The 21,048-nt window shown below is 40.6% G+C and overlaps 1 protein-coding gene across 3 annotated transcripts in view; it reads left to right on the top strand.

Annotated features, from left to right (window-relative positions):
* The window catches only part of TGS1 (trimethylguanosine synthase 1), a 36,354-nt gene extending 22,236 nt beyond the window's left edge, over positions 1-14,118 (top strand). For all 3 annotated transcript variants that reach the window (XM_061171346.1, XM_061171348.1, XM_061171347.1), the window contains 3 exons: positions 207-423; positions 1,329-1,407; positions 13,395-14,118. In XM_061171346.1, coding sequence (XP_061027329.1) covers positions 207-423; positions 1,329-1,407; positions 13,395-13,517 — 419 coding nt within the window. In that variant the 3' untranslated portion in view covers positions 13,518-14,118. The remainder of the gene's footprint in view (positions 1-206; positions 424-1,328; positions 1,408-13,394) is intronic.
* The last annotated feature ends 6,930 nt before the right edge of the window (positions 14,119-21,048 follow it).

The raw sequence follows: 21,048 nt of genomic DNA on the forward strand, positions 1-21,048 counted from the left end.
ACTTTTTCTTGGTACCACACAAGTGAATCTTTCTAGTTTAGATTAAAATGTTTAATTCTCTCTCTCATATATATGGCCTAATCGCCCTTTAAAAAGTCTTTAAAAAGGGTCTTGCAGAGAAAATAAACCGACTGCTCAGAAGATGAACTAGTCTATATAACTAATAATCAGCATCATTTAACTCATCTTTCTTGTTCCCATTTTAGTGATCGCCATTGATATTGATCCTGTTAAGATCGATCTTGCTCGCAATAATGCAGAAATTTATGGGGTAGCAGACAAGATTGAGTTCATCTGTGGAGATTTCCTGCAGCTGGCTTCTCGTTTAAAGGCTGATGTCGTGTTTCTCAGCCCGCCTTGGGGAGGACCAGACTACGCCACCGCTGAGATCTTCGACATCAGCACCATGATGGCTCCTGATGGATATCCTTTCGAAGTCCTTAGAGTTTCCTCAAGCAGTGGTTGTGGAGAGAAAGGGTGTGTGTGTGTGTGTGTGTGTGTGTGTGTGTGTAAGAAATTAGTGAAGAGGAGAGCTATTAGCTAGTAGCACTTGATAGATTCCAGTTTGTTTTGCATAAAAATTAACTGGTGAGTGATCTCCAAAAGTTACGTTGTATTTATGTAACTGTGAGGTTATATTTCCATTGGTTGCTCTCCAATTTTACCATTACAAAACAAGAACTAAAAGGCATTAATTGTGTGGAATTATTGTCTGGAGATGGGGGTTTCCTCAAGACCTGTCCCTAGAGTCTGGGTGACTATCCCCTAACTTTTCTTCAGCTCACACTGACTTGAATCCTCTGTGTCTCCAAAGTTTCCCTGTTACTCTTCCAGGATGCTGAAGCAAACCCTTATTTCATAAAGAATACCATTTGTTATTTGTCCCTTTCTCTATCTCTACTCCCCAGAGGAGTCATGTATGACTCTAACAGGAATTGTGTTTTAAGTTGCTAATTAAAATTTAGAAAAATACAGTGGACAGAGTTACTTGTCTTTACTCTTTACTAGAAAGAGACGGTATTGTGCTTTCCTATTCTATTGTCATATTTCCTATTTCCTGTTGTTACAAAACCTAGGAAAATGGCCGAAAGAAAGAATGTGTGTCTCCGGCTCTTGGTTTCCTACCACTAGGATAATTGAATAAATAGATTTAACTTCTAATCCCTGACCCGTCAGGGACAGTATGCTACTTAATTCTCTTTTAGGTCCCATTAGAGGGTATTGTTACATATTGGAGTACGTTTGGGTTACGATGTAGTAAGTGAAGAATATATCTCTGATCAGAAATTAACTACTGTTTTTGTTACTTTTCCTTAACTACTGTCCACCTTTGAAATTTTCAGACTTTCCCAGAAGATCACTAATAATATCATTTACTTTCTTCCAAGAAATGCTAATATTGACCAGGTAAGCCATTACTGAAGAACTTCTATGAGCCTCTTGTGTGACTGTTACAGAGATTGGACGGAAAAAGATACAGGGTCTTTCTTTACTTGAGAACATGTTTATGAGAAGTCCCTGGCTTTTTGACTATTATTAGAAAACTGGAAGTGCTTAGCAGTTAAATCCGTGCCTGTTTCATCCTGTTCGTCTCCACGGCTCCTGGCCCGCATAAACATAAACAGAGCGCTCTGGGCTTGTCCTTCCGCGTCCTGAAAGAGTGAATGTGTGGTGTCTCACATGTGCGCACCTCGCCGAGCCGAGATCCCGTTCCTGCGGCCGCCCTTGAGAATAGGTTTTGGGTATCCCTGAAAATGGCAGCCTAGATAGAAATCCACAGGCAAATAAAACCTCCATGTGTCCAGGAACAGTTTTAACCATAGGACACTTGACTAACATTCAGATGTCCTTGTTCCGTTCTTATCATAAACATTTATTTTAAACATGTTGGGTTTTTTGCCTAGAATAATAACTGCCTCACAAATATGTGATGATGTCTTTATTTCATGCTTTTGTTGGTGGTTTTTATAAGCGCTTATTACATGTCTGCTTTGTGCGAAGCATTCTATTGAAAATCTTTTGTCTTTCATATTTAAATTTTATTCCAGTGTTGCTGGGTGCCGGTTTTCCCTTTCTTTCCCATTTGGTACTTGAGAGCCAACTCTGTCACTGAGCTTTGTTCATCATGCTTTATTCTGGAGACATTATCTCCATTATTTGTTCAACTATTTTCTCACCATCTTTTTTCCTTTTTCGGGACATCTGTTATGTGGATGTTAGTCTCCCATAACTGTATTTTCTGGTGTTTTGTCCCCTTTTTCCTTCTGGGAGATTACCTCAGTCTGGTCTTCATTCCTCACGTATATAAATTCTCTCTATCCTATCTATTGTGTTTTTTATATTCTTTACACCTAATGTTTCTGCATTGTGTTTTGTTTTCTTCTTTTGCACTCAAATATTTTTATTATTATAAGAAGTTTAAATCATGAATCTTTTTTATCCTTTCTGCATTTGATATAATTTCTAGGCCTGTTTGTTTTTCTTCCATGAAATACTCGTGGTCCTCAGATGTCTTGTTTTACTGGCTATTGGCTAGTCTCGAGTGATGCAGAAGGAGAAAGGCCAGGCCAGAATCCAGTGAGCGTCAGACCTCGCTGCCCTTTAGAATCATTGGGCATTTGTAAGAACTGACTCTCCGAGCCCCATCCCAGAAATTGATCTAACCAGTTTCTTAAGCTTCCTGGGTCATTCTGATGTGCAGCCTGGGTTGCAAACCACTAGCTGAGGCTGTGTGGGCCCCAGTGGCCACCTGCAGGGGTGGCGGTGGGTGAGCTCTGGGGTTGCTAACCCGCCAGCTCAGAACTGCAGTTCCTTTTCACCAAACACCATCGCAGGACAGCGGCCCCCTTTGGGGAGGGGCTGGGCAAAAGCAGGATTGAAGGCTGTACTCCTTCACCACAGAGTGTCCGGCATCAGCCCGAGGATGTCTGGAGAGCAGGGGGGGAGAGGGCAGCTGCCAGGGCTGGGTCCCCACCTGCTTCTCTCAGCTTCTCACATCAGAGCTTCTCTTCAGCCGCCCTCACTTTCCAGCTGTAGCTCTGCAGGCGCGGCACAGACGCTGTTTAGCCGAGGCCACGGCAATGGGCGGGGAAGAGCGAGAGCAGAATTTCACGTTTCTTGTGTTCCTTCCTCCTGTTTTCAATTCCCACAGCCACTGCCTCCTGCCCCCGGCCAGAGGCACTGCCCTCCATCCTGCACAAGTACTCTCTCCCTCTCTCTCTCTCGAGCCACCCCAGGTCTCTCCATAGGTTTCTTTTGTTTGGTGGTTTCCCTCTGTTGTGTCTCCAGACCTGTCTTACCAGGGTCAGCAGGCACGCTAGTTCAGCGTCTTCTCAGGATTACAGGATAGTGGTAGTGCAGCCTTCTCCTAAGAAAGGCAGAGATTAAAAGCCCTGGCTTTCTGCTGGATGACTTCAGGAAAGGCCCTGGATGATACGGCAGATAAACCAGCCTTTAAAGCTAAAGCAGATTTGACTGGAGGAGTTGAGGAGAAGGTGGCCAGAACATCAGTGACACGGATGTAGGAGGACGTGGATAATGTTCCGGTAATGGGCTGAAAACAGAGATGCTGAGAGTCAGGCCCGAGTTTCGTCTCAGCCCTGCCACTTGTTAGTGGTGGTTTTGAAGAACAAATGAAATAAGGGATAAAGCATTTTTCACAGTGCGTCTAGCCCATAAACCTCAAAAAGTCGTGTGTCTGTTACTTAGAAGATCCTGCCATAAAGTTATCGTGGAAAGAATGTAAGCATTACTAAGATTTTGAAGAGGACCAATAGGTAAAGATGTCTTGTTTTCTCTAGAGGAGAGAATAAACAGCTTTGATATTTGTAAAATGGGGACTTCCCTGGTGGTCCAGTGGTTAAGACTCCGTGCTTCCAATGCAGGGGGCGCGGGTTCGATCCCTGGTCGGGGAACTAAGATCCCACAAGCTGTGTGGCATGGCCCCCCCCCCCAAAAAAAATGTGGGTTTTTTTTTGTAAAATGACAAGATTTAATTTATAAACACACATCCCAGATTATACATGTTTTTTCTCTTCCTCCTCTCAGAAACCAGTAATACTTACTTGTATTGGACATATCTTATTTTAATGTGTTACACTTTCCCGTCTTTGGTTCACCTGCTTAGTCTTTGGAACACTGGGTCTCTCTCAGATCTGGCTGCAAATTAAATTACCTGAGTGGCTTTTTTTTTTTAATTGTGGTAAAATGTACATGACAAAATTTACCATAAATCATTTTTAAGCATACAATCCATGGTGTTAAATACATTCATGTTGTTGTACAGGCATCTCCACCGTCCATCTCAGGACCTTTTCATCTTCTGAAACTGCAACTCTGCACCCATTATGCACTAACTGCCCATCCCTCCACTACCTGCCCCTGACACCCACCATTCTACTTTGTGTCTATAAATTTGACTACTCGTGTATACCTCATACTTACATAGCTCATGTATGTGGAATCATACAATATTTGTCCTTTTGTGTCTGGCTTACTTCACTTAGTATAATGTCCTTAAGGTTCATCCATGTTATAACACGTGTCAGAATTTCCTTTATTTTTAAGGCTAAGTAGCATTCTGTCGTATGCGTACACTGCATTTTGTTTATCCATTCATCCGTCCACGGACGTTTAGGGTCCACGGGTCCACATTTTGACGGTTGTGGATAAGGCTGCTGTGAACATGGGTGTACAAATATCTAGTCACGTCCCTGCTTTCATTTCACTTGGTTATATATTCAGAAGTGGAATTGCTGGATCACATGGTAATTCTAGTTTTGGGTTTTTGAGGAGTCACCTTACTGTTCTCCACAGCAGCTGAACGATTTTACATTCCCACCAGCAGTCCCCAAGAGTTCTGATTTCTCCACAATCTCAGTAACATTTGTTATTTTCTGTTTGTTGTTGTTGTTCGGTAATAGCCATCCTAATGGGTATGAAATGATATCTCATTGTGCTTTTCACTTGCATTTTCCTGACGACAAGTGATGTTGACCATCTTTTCATGTGTGTATCTTCTGAGTATTAATCCGTTATCGGATATATGCTTTGCCAGTATTTTCTCTCATCCCATGGGTTGCCTCTTTACTTTTTTTTTGGCCACGCCGAGCAGCTTGTGGCATCTTAGTTCCCCGACCAGGGATCGAACCCCGACCCTTGGCAGTGAAAGTGCAGAGTCCTAACCACTGGACCGCCAAGGAACTCCCTCTTTACTCTCTGCTGCACAAAAGTTTTTAATTTTGATGAAGTTCAGCTTATCTGATGTTTTTGTGTGTTGCCTGTGCTTTTGATGTCATATCCAAGAAATTATTGCCAAATGCAATGTCTTGAAGATTTTCCCCTGTGTTTTCTTCTAAGAGTTTTACAGTCACAGCTGAGTAGCTTTTTTAAACTACTGAGACTCAGGTCTACTGAGAAAGATTGTCTCTAATTTATTTTCTAGGATGAGACCCAAGCATAATTTTTTAAAACCCCCCATGTGATTGTCATGTGCTGCCAGAGTTGAGATTCTCTGGGTTAAAAGAAAAGGAAATAGAATTAACAAGCCCCTACTCTGTGAGTTAGAAGGGGCTGCTCTTAGATCTTGCTGCCTGTTGTCTACCGATGAGCCATTGTGTCTAAACATTAGGTATCTCCAATACTTTGTGCTGTTACAAGACAGAAGAAAAAGCACTATCCCCTTGCTTTATGCATTTTTATATCAAATTGAATATTAAACCTAATATCTGCTACTCATGTGACTCAGATCTGCATTCTAGATTCCCAGATAAGACTGAGCCTGTTCCATAATTCTCTTTTTCTCGTATGTAAATATTATGCATCAAGAAAAGAAGAAAATTTTTGAAAAGAAAAAAGATATTATGCATCATAACTAGTCTCATGAGCGGCTAGATGATCCTTATATTAAACATTAGATGGGCATATTTGGGTACTTGAATGACAATAGGAAATTCACTCTTTTTTACAACAGTTCAAGTGAGTACATTTTTTCTAGTTAAATTAACACTTGCCCAAGGAGAAAGTTAACTTTTTTTCCTTCGTTTTGGTTTACTTCACACACCTGCCAGAATTCCGGTTTGTAGTTCATTCACATTTTCTACCTCTAGAGGGAGTAATGACACTAGAGAATAATAAAAGTCAAAAAGGAAACTTAAGATTTCAAGCACATTATATTGGTATTGAATTTAGATCAAATTACAGTGGGAAATCACCTTTTCTTTTTATGATAAAATGAAGACAACCTATCCACATGTAGGATTTTTTTAATGAGAGAAGAGACGGTGCTACAAGATTTAGAAAGAGCAGAGTAGCAGAGAAGTCAGCTTTTTTTGTTACGGAGCATTTAGAAGATCACAACACCCTGAACTTACAAATGGGTTGGGTTCTAAGTTCATGAGTCCTGCTGTTTGAAACCAGCCTACGTTTTTCTCATAGAAATGCCTATAGAGAACAGTTAAGTTCCCATCCAGGGAGATCTGTACTCTGGATAACATTTATATTTAGGGTAGTTAAGCTGACTGTGGACTCAATACAAATATAAGTTTTCTTATAATCTTTCCATATAAGTAATAAGTCTCATTGTTTTCTGGATCTAGTAAAATATTTTTCCAGGTCGCGTTTTTTCCTCAGTCTCTTATTCCCTTCCTCTGTTTGGGGTTTATTCCAGGACATGTGTCCCTTGTTATCCAGACTCTCACTGTCAAACTCAGGCTCTTTGGAGGCAAGGTACATCTCACTCACTGAAATCACTATAGATGGAGTGCGGGATTATTGTATATTATCTACTTGACGCCTGTATCTTGCTGTGTTTTCCTTCATTTCTTTCCTTTGACAGCCATAGATTTGCAGCCAGTACTAGCTTTGGGTTTACCATGCTTTCCAAACATGAGAATCTTCTCTTTTAAGTAGTAAATGTATACAATATGGATAGAGGTTTGAGCAGAGTAGAATGCTTAGTCTCCCCAAAGAAGCCACACGGCAACGATTGTCGGACACCGTGTTTGTATGAAACCCCTGCGGGTGGAATGTCTAACAGGAGGTGTCCTGTCTCCCAGACAGACCTGGGAACAGAGAGAGGAGCGGCTCCTGGTCAGTTTGATATAGTGCCTCCTTATCCTTGTTTTTTTGTTTTTTGTTTGTTTTTTTCATCCTTATCTTTGTTTGATTTCATAACTCTTAAAATGTGATTACTCAGAAAAGTGGGAGCCTTTGTACTTTTCAAGTCAAATTAATTTAAGTTACTTTTCCTTATAACTTGTTCATAGCAGTACAGAGAGCAGGGCAACACTGAGCATCCTCCCTAAGGGTTGTGCTGAGAAAATTAACCAGGCGCCTTCCTGGCACTTGTCTCGTAGGTACGCTCCACCCTTCCATGACTTCCCCGGACAGACATCATGATAACAGTTGGGCCATACCGCACCTATTTTATTGCCTGATAGAGCAGGAAAGTATTTACAAATTAACCCAACACTGTAGGTAAAACTTATCCTGCGATTATTTAAGTTGTATCTTTAAGTATAGAAATTGACATTAGATTTAATCAGGAGACATTTCTAGTCGGCAGAATTCTTGAGGCTCCCATCAGAGCCAATACATAGTGTCTAGGAAGTGTCACAGTCATCGCACTTCTAATGGTTTATTTTGTGAGATAGGGAGGGAGGACTTATTTATAGGGAACATTTCTAAAACTTACCATATAAACGAATACAATTATGTGCATTTGAATAGTTAAAACTATAGATATGGAAACTATTAGGTAATTTTGTTATTTGGGGAAACACTTTAAATATAACAAAATTCAGTTCATTGGCATTTTTAGTGTTTGATTTTTGGCTGAATACAATAAATGTTTACCACTAATTTCTTTGCAAATATTAGTTCTAAGCTATTATAGCAATCTGCTTATTCAATAAAAGGAAAATTGGGGCCTTACTAGTTTCTAAATATTAAGCTTGATAAGAAATTGTGTCAAATTGCTCTAAGTGAAATTTCCATAGTAGAAATCTGGTCTGATGGCAGCACTTTCATGTAGCCAAAACTATATCCATGTGGTAAATGTGATAAAATCACCCCAACAATTGGAGGTCCCTTAAACTCCAGGTGTGGACACCAGAAGCAGGAGAGAACAGAAAGAGGGCTGAGAGCTGGACTGCACTTCTGGTACATGTACGAGTAGTAACTCTGAAACTGCTTTCCCTGAAAATGCCCAGCCTTTAAAACTCAGGGCACTCATCCTACAGAATTACATTCATCCTGCAAAGGACTGTCCCCTGCATTTATATACAACATAGGAGCCTTGTCATAGTGGCATACGTACTTAGAGTTTGCAGGGTGCCCTGCACGTTCCACTGGATCCTCATGACAGCTCTGCAGTGAGCAAGTCAGGTCATCGGGCCGCTCGCACTGATGCGTGAACGAGGGATGTGTAGGCATTTGCTGGTCTTTCTTTCTCGCGGTGGCAGTTAGTGCCTTCCTGTCTCCCGCTGGCAAGGTCCTCATTACCAGTCACAGAGTTGGCCACCATGAGAGCGGGAGCCGTGGACAGAAGTTGAGGTGACAAGAGAAGCGAAGGGAATTAGAATTTTTGCTGAATCGGTTGTTTCATTGCTGACTGGTGAGAAGGACAACAGGGGGCTAAAACTTCACCGCAAAATGACCGGCACTTGCTGCTGAGCTTTATCTGCCACGGGGATTCTCTTCTCTCTTCCAGTCACTGGCACCCAGGCTTCTAGACCAGCTCTGTTCTTAGTGAAATTCACTGCTTAACCATATGTGGCAATTCAGGATACAACTGGTCAGCTTCTAACGTTTACCAGCCAGCCTTTCCCTTGGAAAGTTTGCCGCTGGACAGTTAGAGCAGTATTATTCATTCTTGTACGGCATGTACATTCTGTTTCTTGGGGGGGCCTGTGAAGCTGGCCTCCTAAGGCTAACTGAGAAAGTTCAAACGCTTCTGAACCTAAGCTTATATTTCTTTCCCTCCTCTGAATAGGTTTTTCAATAAAGGACGCCACACACAGAGCTGTATACAAGTCCTGTGCCGTTAACCAGGGGCTTCCTTGTTCTCTAGTCTGTTGTGCTTTAGGGAACTTGTTGAATTTAAGAACAGTCTTCCTGTTTCCAGTACCTGTTCTGGTAACAGGTGAGGGACGAAGCTTAGTGAACTCTGGTTATTATAGCCTTCTCCTGAGAGATGCATGTAGGTGAGCTTTTGATGCCCAGGAGAATTTTTTTGACATGTCACCAGTGTGCTCCTGTTGACAGTGATGGCTTTTTAAAATCTTATTTGTCTTAATCAACAAATAAATATTTGAAGGAAGAGAGAAACAGAGAGGAAATAATGTCTGTGAGAGCCTGAGGTAGCATTCGAGTTATATGAAAAACAGCAAAAAATAAGATTTATCCACTTAAGCATAGAAATCTCACTTCTATTTACCATGTTCAGAGATGTGGAACTAATTTCAATAAATATGCATAAGTTTGAATATTGCCTGGTTTTCCATTGATAAAAAATATTTTCTTTTATTTCCCAGCGAACTGTTCATCAGAAATATTTTTGTCCAACCTTCATTTTTGTGAAGTTATTAGTTGGATGTAACAAAAGAAACTTAAGGACAAAAGGGAATTGTGGGTGAGACACTTGTCTGTTGGACTTTAGGTTTCTTTTTTTTTAATTAATTTTTATTGGAGTATAGTTGATTTACAATGTTGTGTTAGTTTCAGGTGTACAGCAAAGTGAATCATATACATGTATCCACTCTTTTTTAGATTCTTTTCCCATACAGGTCATTACAGAGTACTGAGTAGAGTCCCCTGTACTATACAGTAGTCATTAGGTTTCTAATCAGAGCCAATATTTCAGATGCTTTTTGCTTATGTCACTGTAATTGACAGAGATCTATAGGCCCCATAAAAAGTACTCTTCATATTCACTTGGTGTAATTTGCTTCTAAGTAAGATTTTGCATGTTGCAGAAATAATCACTTCTCCAGTGTAGTAATAGGACGTTTTTTTCAGTGTTCTAATTGTTCTGTATCCTTCTTATAATAAAGTATTTATTATATATTTTTCCATGAGGATCCAGTTTAGAAATTATTTTCTCTCATTCAGTTACCATATATTTTTACTTTATATCAGTTTGCTTTTTTTTAAAAGTGCAATTTTGAATCTTTATTTAACTCTTAAATCTTCTACACTGTACCTTTTATTTCACTAAAGTTATCACCTGCATTGTGATCTTTACCCATTTCTCTTTTCCCCGTTCCCAAAGAACAGCCTTATTGCCTGACCTGAAATCTAGTTGATGAGAGTTCATTCCTTAGTTCTAGTTCCAGCCCAAACAAATTGTGATTTCTTTTGGTAAATCTAGTATATTTAAGTACAATACCAAAAATGTAGCATGTCATCCAGAGCTGCTGATCTCCCTCCCTCCCCTTCCCCTCTCTCCTTCCTCTTCCTCTTCCTCTTCCTCTCCCTCTCCCTCTCCCTCTCCCTCTCCCTCTCCTTTCCCCTTTCCTCTCTCTCTCTCTCTCTCAATGTATTAAACTTTAAGAAAGGGGAAGGAACCAGATGACATTTTGTCAGTTAAACCTGCTAGTGAAAAATAAAGAGAGCTGGAAATTGATGGCATTAAGTTTGCTTGAAACAAAATATTATTTAATGTCTTGAACTACATAATTTTTCGTCTTTCAACTCTAGAATTCTAACCTTGAAAATATATGTACTTGTGAAAATATTAGAAAAACACAAAAAGGCTAAAGTTAGAAATTATTTTTAATTAGAACACTTAACGTAACATATTAAGTTTGTTTTTTTTTTAAATTTCTTTCTAAACACTAGATAGGCTTTTTTTTTTTTAATTAATTAATTTATTTATATTTATTTTTGCCTGTGTTGGGTCTTCGTTTCTGTGTGAGGGCTTTCTCTAGTTGCGGCAAGAGGGGGCCACTCTTCATCACGGTGCGCGGGCCTCTCACTATTGTGGCCTCTCTTGTTGAGGAGCACAGGCTCCAGACGCGCAGGCTCAGTAGTTGTGGCTCACAGGCCTAGTTGCTCCGCGGCACGTGGGATCTTCCCAGACCAGGGCTCGAACCCGTGTCCCCTGCATTGGCAGGCAGATTCTCAACCACTGTGCCACCAGGGAAGCCCTAGATAGGCGTTTTCAATACTTGTTTTAATTGTGCATCATCTGAGTCTCCCGGCTAGAATGTAAGATCCATGAAGGCAACATTCTTTGTTTTTTTTTGTTGTTTTTGTTTTGTTTTGTTTTGCTACACTCCACTGCCTAGAACCAAAACTTTTAAGCTATTTATTCAGTAGTTGTTGAATAAGATATTTTATTTTATATAATAATTTATAAATAACTATTTTATAATAGACCTCAAAAACTCCCACGTAAGACGTCTTCATTCCTTTTTCTATCCAAAGCACCCAAGTCCAGGCAACCCTACCTTCTCAGAGATTTGTTTTTCTGTAATTCTATTTATGGCTTACACGGTGCTCTTTTTAGAGAGATAGGTAGTATTCCTGTTTTTTAGATTTCGGAAGCCAAACCCTGTCTTAATGGCTTTCTATATTGGTGAGCAAATTATTGGTAGAACTGGTATTTAAATCTGCCTCTGATTGCTTTTCTCTGCTCTCCCTGTCCTAGCAGATTTTTTGCTGCTGTTTCAGCTCTGCTTTGCTTCTCTTCACCCGACCTCTTCTCTCCTCCTTTCCTTCCTCTTCCTCTCTCCTTCCCTAACCCCACCCCCAGAGAAAACTTCTGCTTGCCAGTCTCACTTTCTTTAAATAAATCACTATTTAAAGGAATGGGAGAAATACTGCACTTAAGTTATATCTTAACTCATAGAAAAATTACTGTGAAACAATTATATTTTAAATATACTAGTCAAAATGCCTTTTATTGGTTAAAGGCAAATTCTTCATTTTGCCCTTCCTTGTGAAAAATCAGACTGACATAAAGATATCAAAATAGAAAATAAAACACTTCTTCCTAAGAATTGCTGCTCTAGTTCTACTTGAATAATTATATGCCTCATTAGTAAACAGTGGGATGTATGCGTGCATCTCATCCTTGTAACAGATACTGTGTTTCACTTCTGCTGTCATCTGTTCCTATTGGTAAAAACACAGCTGTCTCTTTTGCATCTCTTTGTGGGTGGGGGGAGGTTGAAATTGACATTGTTACTGCCTTAGTGGGACAGCCTCTTTTTTTTTTTTCTTTTAGTGTGTACTGTAGAATGAGCTTTGCTTCTTCCCTATTTCTGTATCTGTGACGTTTTTCTAAGAGGAAGTTGAAATGCTTTAAAATACGTACTCATTGGTGAGGTACGATAAATCTTACCTTCCACTTGATGCTGGTGGAGCATGTGTAATACCACTGAGATTAGATCTCTCACCTCCAAACCAAACTAGACCGACAACACCTCTCTTTGCAAAATACGCAGCTACAGTTTTGCCCGTTACAGTGACATAATTACAGAGGTGGTGTCTCTGTCGTTGGTGCTGGTCCCTGATACCTGGGGAGCCCTCTCTCCAGCACCCCGTGTCTTCAGTTCTCTGAGTCCCCGGGCTTCCATGCGTTCCCTTCCCCTTCATCCTCGCTGCTGCCCTGGCAGACTGGTCTCTGGTGATGTAATCATGGGCAAGGAGGGAGTATATTTGCTAGTAACAGACCTGAGAGGTTGGATGAAGAAATGTTGGACCAGAACAGAACTTTTCTGTCTAAGAACTTAGGGCAAAGCATTGCCAATTTGAAGCATCCTTTTGAGGTTAACTCTGTGGAGGTGGAGAGGGACGGTGCTTTTAGCTTCCAGATAACGGCGTTAGTCACCATATACGGTAGACCTCAAAAAGAGTGCTGTATTTAACCACAATAAAAACGGGGGAGTGGGAGACTTAAAACTACACACACACAAAAGAGCAACAGGTGGAGGAGGTGATTCAAGCTGGGAGAACAGCACCAGAACCCACCTAGAGAAGTAGAAGGTGTAGGTGGTAGAGGCTGGAGCTCCCGTGAAAGTCGGGCGGGGTCTGTCTTGCTCTCTGATGTATTCCATCTTAATAAATAAACCTGATATTTGGGAACGATATGTTGATTTTCTGTTCCTCTAAGTTCCGTAACTTCTGGCATTGGAGAGATTAGGTCTTATACAATAACATAGCACTGTGGTCATACCCATAATGTCAGAAGTGTCTGAAACAAGAATTTCTGCCACCAAATAGTGCATTAATACCCACCTGGAAAGTAACAGTGAACGTCTGAGATGCCTCCTTATTTGAAAGACTTAAATAAAAAGCCAGAGCTGTATTATTTGATAAAGCATCTGAATGAAAGATTTCTTTTGAAACCATGCTTATGTATGTGTGACTTTCTTCTGTTCCCTTTTTAGGTGGCGTCCTTGGCTGGGCCTGGAGGGCAAGTGGAAATAGAACAAAACTTTCTTAATAATAGATTGAAGACAATCACTGCTTATTTTGGGGAACTGATCCGCAGATCAGCCTCTGAATCATAAGTGAGGTGGTATAGAGACCAAAGGATCATAGCGGTCAGAACACTGTTCACGTGGAATTTATTCTCTGTTCACTGATACTCTGTACCCATAGTCAAATGGGTATTTGTACCCTAGTACACTTTTTCCCCACATTGATGCAGTACCATCCGGAATTTGCTTTTAAACATCCATTTATCGTATAAAGTTAGTGTTTTTTGAGTTTCTATTGAAAAAAATGTGGACTATATTTTGTAATATAGAAGTTTATATTCTTTTTCTATTAAAATGGCAGTGAAAAGAAGAAGAATATGTGTTGCGTAACTATTCATCCAAAAGGTGGGTTCAGTCATTTTTAAAGTAGGTCAAAATTCAGGGACAGGGGGCTCTTTCGCCACAGGGGATCTGGGATCTTTATCTTGTAATAATATGGGCATATTAAACATGGTTTTGGCTGGGATAGAGCTGGGGGATTGAAATAAAATGGAAAATTTCCAGTAAATATTAGAAAAAAAAAAAATTAAAAACAACTTTGTTGGAGAATGGAGCAGTGCTAACTTTAGTCTCTTGAAACTTTACAAAGTTTTCCTGATTGCCCTGCAATACCGTAGCAGTTGAACTGATCATTAAGGATTAAATTAATTTCTTATTATTGAATTTGCAACATCAAAATCTGTCGATGTTCTAGGTTTTTATACTTTTTCATCAGGTAGGATTAGTGTCTAAACCGTAAACTTGTCACCACTTTTTAAATAATGGCAGTGTTGGTCATAAACAGCTCTATACGTGGCCCTTAGCACTAGAATATGCTTACTTAGCCACTTGGGGTGGGAGATGGAAGGGTAAAAGCAGATTTCCAAAATCATCAATTATTTTTTAGTTTTTGTCACTTAAACTTTCATGCATATACTTTTTTCCACAATACATTTTCTTGTATATTGTTAACATTAAAACTAATTTGTCTTCCTGAACATATGTGACCGTGTATAAGTAGAACAGGAAGCCTAACCAAGGTTAAAATATTCCTGCCCTCTAATGGCACAGATATAGCTGACTTACGAAATGACTCATTTACAGATTAGTAGTGCTCAAAAGAACTTTATCTACTAAGCAACCCCCGCATCCAAATAAAATCTTCCCGAGAAGCCAAATCATGTTCTAGTCCAACTCGGTTTTATTTTCTTGTTAAATTATAAAACTTTTTAAAGACACTTTTATAAAAGTGAATATGTATTCCAACAATTTAAATACAAAGTGAACACAGCACCCTCACCTTACCATCCGCCCCTGCCTGGAGCACTTCCTCTCCATCCCCGTCTCCCACACTTCCTCTCCTTTTCCCAAAGGCAGCCGCTATTGACACTTCGGTGTATATCCTTTAAGACACTTCTCTGCAGTATAAGCTTGTGCATACACAGTGGGATTGGGTGGGATTGGATTATATTATTTTGGCATTTGAGTTTTGTTTTTAATTTAATGTCTTAGAAATTTTTCCACATCAATACGTATACATCTTCTAACTATCACATAATATAAATCTATGAGAATTTCTTTAACCGTTACCCAACTCTGAACACTTACATTGTTCCCAGTTTTTGCAATTGCAGATAGCACTATGGTGTATATTTTTAAGTAGAGTAGATTCCTAGAAGTGGAATTTTTAAGTCAAAGTTCATGCTTATTTTTTTCTTTAATGTATCATGTCAGGTTGCCCTCCAAAAATGTATATTCTCACTAGCTATGCATGAAAGGGGCCGGTTTTCCCCACAGCCTCAAAAACATAGCATATTTTTTCACTTCTTACTGTTACCAATCTGAACAAACAGTAAAGTTACTTTAATTTGCATGTCCTTATTACTAGTAAGGTGTGAGCAATTTTCAATATATTACCCAAATTGCATGTGTTAGGCATCTAATGTTGTCACCAAATGAATAGGTAACTGCTACATCATTTTCTATCAAGGGAACTAACATTTCTCCATTAATTTGTTTTATGTCTTTCAATAAAACTTCATCATTTTAATTGTATAAATCTTGCATTTTTTTGCCAAGTTTGTTGCTTGATATTTCACACTTTTTGTTTGATTTTGAATGGGATCTTTTTTGTTGTTACATTTTCTAACAGGTGTATTGTATGTATGTAACAGTGCTTTTAATTTCTTCCTTACATCCAATCACCTTACAGAACTCTTTTTAATAGTTCTAGTAGCTTTTCAGTTATTTCACTTTGATTTTCTAAATAGGCAGTCATGACATCTGCGTGAGTCGTTCTCTTTGCCAATGTGTATACCTCTTAATTCTTATTCTCTTCCTACTGCATTGGTTAGGATGCCAGGAATGTTATGATAATGGCATTTTTTTCCTTGCTTTTTATCTTACAATGAAAGATTAGAAGCATTTCTTTTGAATGTTATTGCAGCTTGCATTAAAATTAAAGATACTGCTTTTCTTTCCTAGAGTTTTTTGTTCATATTTAATCTAATAAAGTACCAAATTACTTTTGAAATTTCCAGTTATTCAACCATATCTGCATTTTATCTTTAAATCCTGCTCTATCATAATGTATTATTTTAGTTCACTCCTGAATTTCACTTGAAGAGTTTACTTTGTTTTGTCTTGTTTATGTTTGTTTTTTGTGCACCTTGCTTGGTTTTGGTGTCAGAGTTAGACTATTCTGGCAGAATGCTCTGGAAAGTGTTTTGTTTTTTTGTGTGTGCTAAATAACAATCTTTTCATTCGGGTTTTTAAAAAATGTCTTGATAAGTTGTTTTTTTTTTAAATTTATAATTCCCTGGAAAACATCCATTTACTTAGATGTTGGTTTATGGTTTATTGATATAAAGTTAGTACATTTTCTCATATTTGCTTTTATTCCTTTTTTTTTTTTCAATGTTTATTTATTTATTTGGTTGCATCGGGTCTCAGTTGTGGCAGGCAGGCTCCTTAGTTGCATTGCTTTCGTTCTTTAACTTTTCATTTTTTAGTAATTTCTGTCATAAAAAGGTTGGAAAACTAGCCCCCAAAATTTTCATACACTGTTTACTCTTCTTCCCAAATGTGAATATCTTATCTCAGACTCTTCGTAAGTGGACCCAGACAATTCTGGAGGAAATAGCAGAGGAATCTAAGGCAACATGAAACGCTCCCCTAGCCCTAGGGGTTAGGTCACATCCTAACCAGCCAGAGGCAAGACTTAAGCCCGGCCAGTGCTTCCCAACCTGCAGACAGTTGTCTGCTACCATGATGATGCTGCCACATCTGTGTCAGTACGTGCCGTTAGTTCTTTATTAACTCAGCTAACTTTTTAAAACAAAATTTATTTGAAAAAGAATTTCAAATACTGCCATAAATGAAAGATCACTATGCCTTTATGTATTAATATTTTCACAGTTCATCCATTTTCTTTCTAAATGCTGCGCACCTGAGGAACAGTGGGATGGATCGCGAGTGTAAAGACGATGAAGGGCCATGGTGTCCCTCAGGGAGCTGGCACGTGTGCCTTGGCCTGCTTGCTGCGCCATGAAGGCCGCCCCCTGAACAGCAGGGGGACACACAGGAGCTTTCCAGGTTAACCAGTTGGGACAAGACATTCCAAGAAAGGAAACAGCATCTAGAAGGCACGAAGGCCAAAGAATGACGAGTATGTTTAGGCTTCGGCGAACGTCAGGCCCCTGGAGAAGCTGCTGGAGAGTGAGCCCGCGTCCCGTGCCGAGCGAGGGCGCGCCGGCTGCTCCCCGAAAGCAGTGCGGGCCTCGCTTCTTAACACGCTGGGTACCAGCGACCGCAGCTTCCGAGCAGTGACACGTGTAAACGGCCTCTCCAGAAACTGCGGCAACTGGAATGGGGCATGAAAACAACTAAATTTCTACTGGCGGCAGAGCACAGGCACTGCCAGACGCGTGCCCTCGTGCGTGCGGTGTTCGCCGGGCGCGTCCGCAGCCGCCTGAATGCGCTCCGTGGTCCCGGGGAGGAGGCTGCTCCCCCGGCCAGCGCTGTGCCCCCGGGCGTGAGTGCGGGCCGCGGGGACAGGCGGACCTGAGAGGTGGAGGAGGCAGAGCCCGCAGGGCGTCCCCGCTCGCTCGCTCCTCCCGATGGGCGCTCAGCTCCTGGAGTCCCTGTAAGACACCACCGTCTTTTTTCTGCACCAGAGAAGTGGGTTAATTCCCTAGCTGTGAATGGGGAAGGCGTTCTGTGACCAAGCAAGGTGCCTAGTGGAAATGCAGGAGAATATCGGTGGGAATCATCTAGAGCCACACTGTGGATAGATACATGCTCAGTAGAAATATATGAGCCACGAGTGTAACTGTACACTTTCTAGCAGCCACGTTTAGAAGAAGAAACAAAAGGGGGGTGGGATGGATTGGGAGATTGGGGTTGACATACATGCACTACTATGTGTAAAATAGATAACTAATGAGGACCTGCTGTAGAGCATGGGGAGCTTTACTCAGTGTCTGTGGTGACTTCAATGGGAAGGAAATCCAGGGAAGAGGAGATATATGTATACGTATAGCTGATTCACTTTGCTGCACAGTAGGAACTAACACACCATTATAAAGCAATTATACTCCAGGGCTTCCCTGGTGGCGCAGTGGTTGAGAATCAGCCTGCCAATGCAGGGGACACAGGTTCGAGCCCTGGTCCAGGAAGATCCCACATGCCGCGGAGCAACTAAGCCCGTGCGCCACAACTACTGAGCCTGCGCTCTAGAGCCCGCGAGCCACAACTACTGAGCCCGCGTGCTACAACTACTGAAGCCCATGCGCCTAGAGCCCGTGCTTCGCAACAAAAGAAGTCTCTGCAGTGAGAAGCCCGCGCACCACAACGAAGAGTAGCCCCCGCTCACCGCAACTAGAGAAAGCCTGCACGCAGCAACGAAGACCCAACACAGCCAAAAATAAATTAATTTTTTAAAAAAGCAATTATACTCCAAAAAAAAACTAGATTACAAATTCCTCAAAAAACAAAAATAAATAAATAAAAGGTAGAAACAAACAGGTGAAGTTAACTTTAATAGTATGTTTAACTATATTGAAAATATTATTTGAACTTGTAAATGATATAAAAAATTAATGAGACAGTTTACCTTTTCTCTTACTAAGTTTTCAACATCCAGTGTGTAATTTAAACTTACAGTACATCTCAGTCTGTACCAGCTACACTTCAAGTATTCAGTAGCCACATGTGGCTGGTTGCTAGTGGCTCCTGTCTAAACAGTGCAGATCTAGATTTCTGGAGAACAAAAAGAACACTTTTTTTCATTGTGAGGCTTCTGGCCCCTTATAATTAATTCTAAAATGCTTAGGAATTTATAGATTTCATCCTTAGGTGACAGGGAGCCATAGGACTTTAAGCTGGAAAGTGAAATGACTAGATTTGCATTTGTCAGCACAGGACACGACACTGTAAAAGTCTTCCTCCTTCCAACTAGAAACACGGAGATCAGTCTTTTACAGTATTTCAGGTAAGCAAGTACTCAGCAAGTCCTAAATTAACGTTGTTCTAGTTTGATTGGCCCAACTGAAGTATATTCAAGGTTTTTTTAATCCTTTAAATAATTAAGAATTATATAACTGAGATTAAAAATAGTAAATGTATGCGCTGAAGGTTTTTGTCGTAACTGTTTCAGCGACTTGTTCCTGAGCCTAGACTGCCTGTGGATCTTGGATGAATTTGAATTCTTTCAGGCCTGATAGCCTCTCCCTGGGAGGTAATGATTCCAAGAGACATGGACCTGCATTCTGGGAAACCCCTTCTAAGGGACAGGAGAACCATTAACTCTGTTTTAAGACATATGCTTTCTTCATTCAAATTCATTTCTTTAAATGATTTTTCTAATAAATAAATAGAAAAAAAGCATCTGCACGTTAATTTACATGAGGAAATGCAAATAGTATGCAAACACAAAAAACAGATTTATTCCCTAATTATCATTTATTAAACAAATAAGAGTGCCAGGTACTGCTAGACTTTGGGGCTTCATAGCAACAGTTAGTGCAGGCTTAAGATGACAGTTTACAGTTCATCAGTTAGCAGTTTAAAAATAGTCATATCCAACGCTAGGCTGTTAGGATAAAATAGTTCACTCATTCACTGGCTGTTCACCATTAGAGCCTTCTGCAGAAGCAGTGGAATGGAATCTGAGGAACTCCAATCTGGGTCTTTTAAACCCAGAACCAACGCTCAGTTCCTGAAGTGGAGTCAAGGGTCTCAAGTCAGCACTTGAATTAGAAATCCCTACACAAGTCAATCCATGATAAGGGCAAGGTGGACTTGGAGTGTTTTAATGTAAGCTCTGCCTTGATATTCCCTAAACTGCCCTGTGAAGTACAGTATCCATGGCTTTGTGTCAATAACCCATGCGCTATCACAGAGGATATTATTAGTGGCTACCAACCTACCGGTCATTCCTAAAGGATCCTGAATTTCCCTGCCATGGTTTGTGTTGATGGCCCCTCGGCCCTGTTCTCAGGGTGGGCCCTGCGTAGCCAGAGCTAATCAGTATAGTCCCATCAGCCCTGTCACAGCAACCGGATCAGAAGTGTACACACAATCTAGGTCACTTCAGTCAGCAGGAACGTAGGGCTTGCTGCAGATCAGTGAGAAGATGTCAATAAATAAGAAGCTATAGCCCTCGGGGTAGAGCAACCATCTCACTGCCAAGGCTAAACCACGGCCAAGCATCTCTGGGCCCAGTGGCACCTGAAACCACGTGGCTGATGAGCTCTACATTAGTACTGAATTCAACTGCATCAGCTTTGTTTTCTTGCAGCTGAAAGCATCCTAACACAGAGCGGCCATTGAGACTCGATCCATAAGACTGCCTGTCGGCAGTGAAGACCAAAACACAACTAGCTGGGGCGACTTTAACTGCTTCTGCCGTCAGATGGAAAGAGTCCAGAAAAACATGATTAAAAAAATAAATGAGAAAATGGAGGGGCCCACCAAAGGGGCAGGGACTTCTGCCTTCTTCGCCTGACTACTCTTTCTTTAGAGGGATGACTGTTAGGCTTTGATGACCTCCCATTCTTCCTCTCTTAAGACGCTCATCCCTCTCCTTTGCCACTGTTTCCCTGTCCCAGAGTACCCTGCCCTACTCCCCACGTGAAAAAACAAAGAAAGATGGTGTATTTTTAAAATGAAAAAGAAGAAAAGGAAGAAGAGGTAGTGGAGCATATGGGTAACTTCTCACTCACGTACAGAGTTCTTGGTGCTCCGTCTGTATTTCTAAATGTAAAATTTTGTATGATTTCACCTATGAGAGGTCCCTACAGTAATCAGATTCATAGAGACAAAGTAGAAGGGTGGGTGCCAGGGGCTGGGAGGGGGCAGGAATGGAGAGTTACTTTTCAATGGGAATGGAGTTTATGTTGGGGATAATGAGAAAGTTCTAGAGAAGGAGAGTGGCGTTGATTGCACAGCATGTGAATGCACTTAATGCCACTGAACTATACATTTTTTAAAACGGTAAACTGTATGTATCTTTTAGCACAATACAAAATGCAAAAGTATATATATATATAAATATACATTGTCACAGGTATGTAGTATTTAT

The sequence above is a fragment of the Eubalaena glacialis genome, chromosome 17 (genome assembly GCF_028564815.1).
Source record: "Eubalaena glacialis isolate mEubGla1 chromosome 17, mEubGla1.1.hap2.+ XY, whole genome shotgun sequence".
Taxonomy (NCBI): Eukaryota; Metazoa; Chordata; class Mammalia; order Artiodactyla; family Balaenidae; genus Eubalaena; species Eubalaena glacialis.